General features: G+C 40.4%; 1 protein-coding gene across 6 annotated transcripts in view; it reads right to left on the reverse strand.

Annotated features, from left to right (window-relative positions):
- Nucleotides 1-134: 134 nt before the first annotated feature.
- usp7 (ubiquitin specific peptidase 7 (herpes virus-associated)) overlaps nt 135-3,392 on the reverse strand; it is a 30,134-nt gene continuing 26,876 nt past the window's right edge. For 5 of the 6 annotated variants that reach the window (XM_015032731.1, XM_015032729.1, XM_015032732.1 and 2 more), the window contains 5 exons: nt 2,328-2,427; nt 1,993-2,112; nt 1,834-1,905; nt 1,637-1,727; nt 471-577 (listed from right to left, as the gene is read on the reverse strand). In XM_015032731.1, the coding sequence (XP_014888217.1) occupies nt 471-577; nt 1,637-1,727; nt 1,834-1,905; nt 1,993-2,112; nt 2,328-2,427 (490 nt within the window). Of the gene's footprint in view, nt 578-1,636; nt 1,728-1,833; nt 1,906-1,992; nt 2,113-2,327; nt 2,428-3,392 lie in introns of all 6 variants that reach the window. The other variant, XM_015032730.1, reaches the window with a different exon arrangement.

A 3,392-nucleotide genomic window follows, 5' to 3' on the forward strand; every position in this document is an offset into this window, starting at 1 on the left:
AAAAAAAGGGGGGGAAAAGGGAAAAAAACCGAAAAGCCCCAAAAGAAAAAGGAAAAAGTTAAAAAAAAAAAAAAAAAAAACAGGAGGGAAAAAAAAAAACAAAACTAAAATGTACAACAAAAAATCAACAGTCAGGAGGTGATTGGTGCAGTTTATTTTTCCTTTGAAGAATAATCTGTCAGCTGCAGCGAGATCCTGTGTCGCTGAAGTCGTAGTGCCGGTGCAGAGCTGTAGAGGTGTCCAGGCGGGTGTTAAAGAGTGATGAACACACACACGCATACAAGCAAGCACGCACACTCACACAGTCTCGCACACAAACACGCACTCTCACACACGGTTGGTTACAGTCTGTGGTTATGGTTTGTTAAAGTGGGAAAGAGGGAGGGAGGAAGGATTTGAGGAAGATGAGGAGAACGAAGAGGAAGAGGAAGAAGGGAAGGAGTCAGGGTTGGGAGGGGGGCCAGGCTGCTTTAGTTGTGGATCTTGATTGCTTTCTCCAGGTATGTGTAGCGACCTCTCTTTGGAGCTTTGTTGAAATGATCCAACCCTAGCCAGGGCCGCGGGTGGGACATGTTACCTGTGGGGGACAAGATGCCAGAGAGGGTGTGAGGTGCCTCGGCTGCTGCCCGATTAAAAAATAAATAATAAATACAGAAAGATCTGGAAATACAACAAGAAAATGTGTTTCAGAGCAAAACAAGGCCCCATAACCAGCGTTTCTGCACCAACTCAAATTAAAAACTTTTTAAGACCGTTCTGAATTAAATTTAAGACCTGTGTCACGACAGCAAATTGTATTTTTTACATTTTGCCAAGTCTTTTTTTTTTTTTTCTCAGAATGCACATCGCGTCATACGTGTTGGCGACAGAAGTGAGCCAGTGGCAAAGACGAACGTCGCCCGGGCAACTGGCAACAGTTCACACTCATCAATGATAGACGCAAACAAGACAACTAGCTAGCAAGGGTATATTAGCAGCTAGTTTAGCGGTAGCATCAACCGCTTGAGTCACAGAAAAGTCTGAGAAGAAAAGTAAATAGTAAATAGTCGCGCCACAACAAAAAGACAAACATTTCTCCGCAGTACTTTCTTTTCTTCCCGTACTTATTCACGGTTGGAAAATCATAAAAGCAAATTCAAGACTTTTCCAAAGAGTTGGTAGCAACCTTGGCTTTCCCCCCCCCCCACGTTCTCCATCAGCAAGAGCCTTCTTCACAAGTTCTGTTAATGTTTAAAACAGGAAGTTCATTGGCAGAGCGTCACTATAAATAATCTCCAAAGTTTAATAAATGACCACACCAGTAATTATTTACCACATTTAACTGTTTGAAATCCTGAAATAGCGTTTTAAAGTTTGCTCTCCCTTTCATTTGGCAAAAAAACAAACAAAAAAAAAACAAAAAAAAACAGCTTGTTGAGAGGTCACCTAAAATCCTTTAAACCCATTTGTGACACAACGTGGTTGAACTAATAACGCAGGGCAGCTTTGGTTGCTCAAATGTTACTGGGAGTTCTTTGTGGGGAGGAAATCCCTTTTGAACTTTAGTGACCTCAAACCCAAAACTGAAACGCAACATGGAGACATTTGTATATTATCGTGATGCTTCACATCCAAAAGCTGCATAAACAGGAAATACCTGGCTGTGGCTCAAAGTCCTTCAGGTTGACCTCGTACTCGTCTTCGGTGATGTACTGATGCCGGCCCATCATCACAATCGCAAACTTAAACTTGGAAAAAATGTAAAAAAAACATGCAAAAATAAATAAAAATGGTTTTACTTTTCTTTTTTATATATATATATATTTTTTTTTTTAAAACAACGCGACACCACACCTTCTCAAATTCTTTCTCCTGGATGTCCAGCATGGTCTGGATCCTCCTCATCACCTCCCTAAACGGCTCCCCCTGCAGGGAGGAAGGAGAAATTTAAGTCACTCGATGGAAGGAGAACAATCCGACAAACGTTGGACACGAAGCGGCGGCGGCACATGCCTGTCTGATCTTGAGCAAGAAGGGAATCCCAAAGGTGCCAAAGACTTCCTTGTGGAAGTGAGCGACTGGGATCAACATCTCAGTGTCCTTGTCCAAGTCCACCTGGTCCAAAGGAATCTCCTAAATGTAGAAAATGGGATTTTTTTTTTGGTGAAAAATTTTGGGTTGTATTTATTCTGCAGCTGGAATATTCAAAGAACCAAAGCAGCACTAATCTGATTCTAAAGAAGCAAACTGAACCGGGCGCGTCAGAGCTGACAGCTCTGCAGAGATGTAGCTGAAGGAGGGCGAAGCGGCCAAAAATACACACACACACACCTCCCAAACACACTTACCTCTATTCTAAAGGTGCGACTGGCAGCAGGAGATAAACATTCTAGCAGCTCGTCCTCCTGGTGAACCCCGATGATTTTATAGCTTACTATCTCTAACAGCCTGCAGAGAGGGAAGGGAGACAGAAGAGAGTTTGATGTGAAGCAGCAGCTGTTCGAAATACAAGAAATTATGAGGAATTAAAAACGACAGCAGAGTCACGAAAAAGGTGGAAAATATTCTTGTGGTTCTTTTGTTTTTACTTTGAGGTTTTTTCAGGCCAAATTTTCCCACTATCCAACTATGTAGACAGATCAACTGAACACATTAAATAATACATTTGGGGTTAAATATTTATCCTTATGGTCACGGTTAGTGAAAACAAAGTTTAGAACTAAAGCAAAAAAAAAAAAAAAAAAAAAAAAAAAAAGTAGAGATCTGTTTTAATTTTTTCCATTTAATACATATTTTGCAGTTAGTAACTCAAATCGCAAAATGATCTAAGCGACCGACAGAAACTCACGTTGCGATGTTAAGAATAAATGTCTTCACCCCACCAGGAAACGGCTCAGCTACAGAAGGCATAAAGATGCCAAGATCCCCAATTTACATTTTTCCATACTTATCCAGAAGTGGAAAATAAAAACCAAACATTTAAGGCATCTGTAGGAGATGTCTATTCTGGTATTTAAGTAAATGTCAGAGGAGAGAAGATTTAATATTTGATGAGGCTGCAGCAGCCTCGTACGTCACACCAAATTATTTCACTTTGATTTTTATTAAAAAAAGAAAAATAAATCGTAAAAAAATGAAGATTTTTTAAAAATATTTGGAAATGAAGGACTATAACAGTGGCTGCTCCTCTGTGTGTGAGACATGAGCCACTCAGGTGAAGTTATGTTTCTGGGTGAGAGGCCAGTCGAACTCCTTAAAAAAAGATCCATTTAACCCTCAATTAGCTGAAAACCTCAAAACAATACAATGTGAGTGAAGTTAAAGAGCAAATCAGTGCACCAAATCCTGAACAAGTTTGTATCCCTCCACCCCCTTCCATCACCTTGTATTTCTTTATCACAAAACATACGTCG

This window comes from Poecilia latipinna, unplaced genomic scaffold, assembly GCF_001443285.1.
Source record: "Poecilia latipinna isolate Pla-1442-1.1 unplaced genomic scaffold, P_latipinna-1.0 Scaffold249, whole genome shotgun sequence".
Taxonomy (NCBI): Eukaryota; Metazoa; Chordata; class Actinopteri; order Cyprinodontiformes; family Poeciliidae; genus Poecilia; species Poecilia latipinna.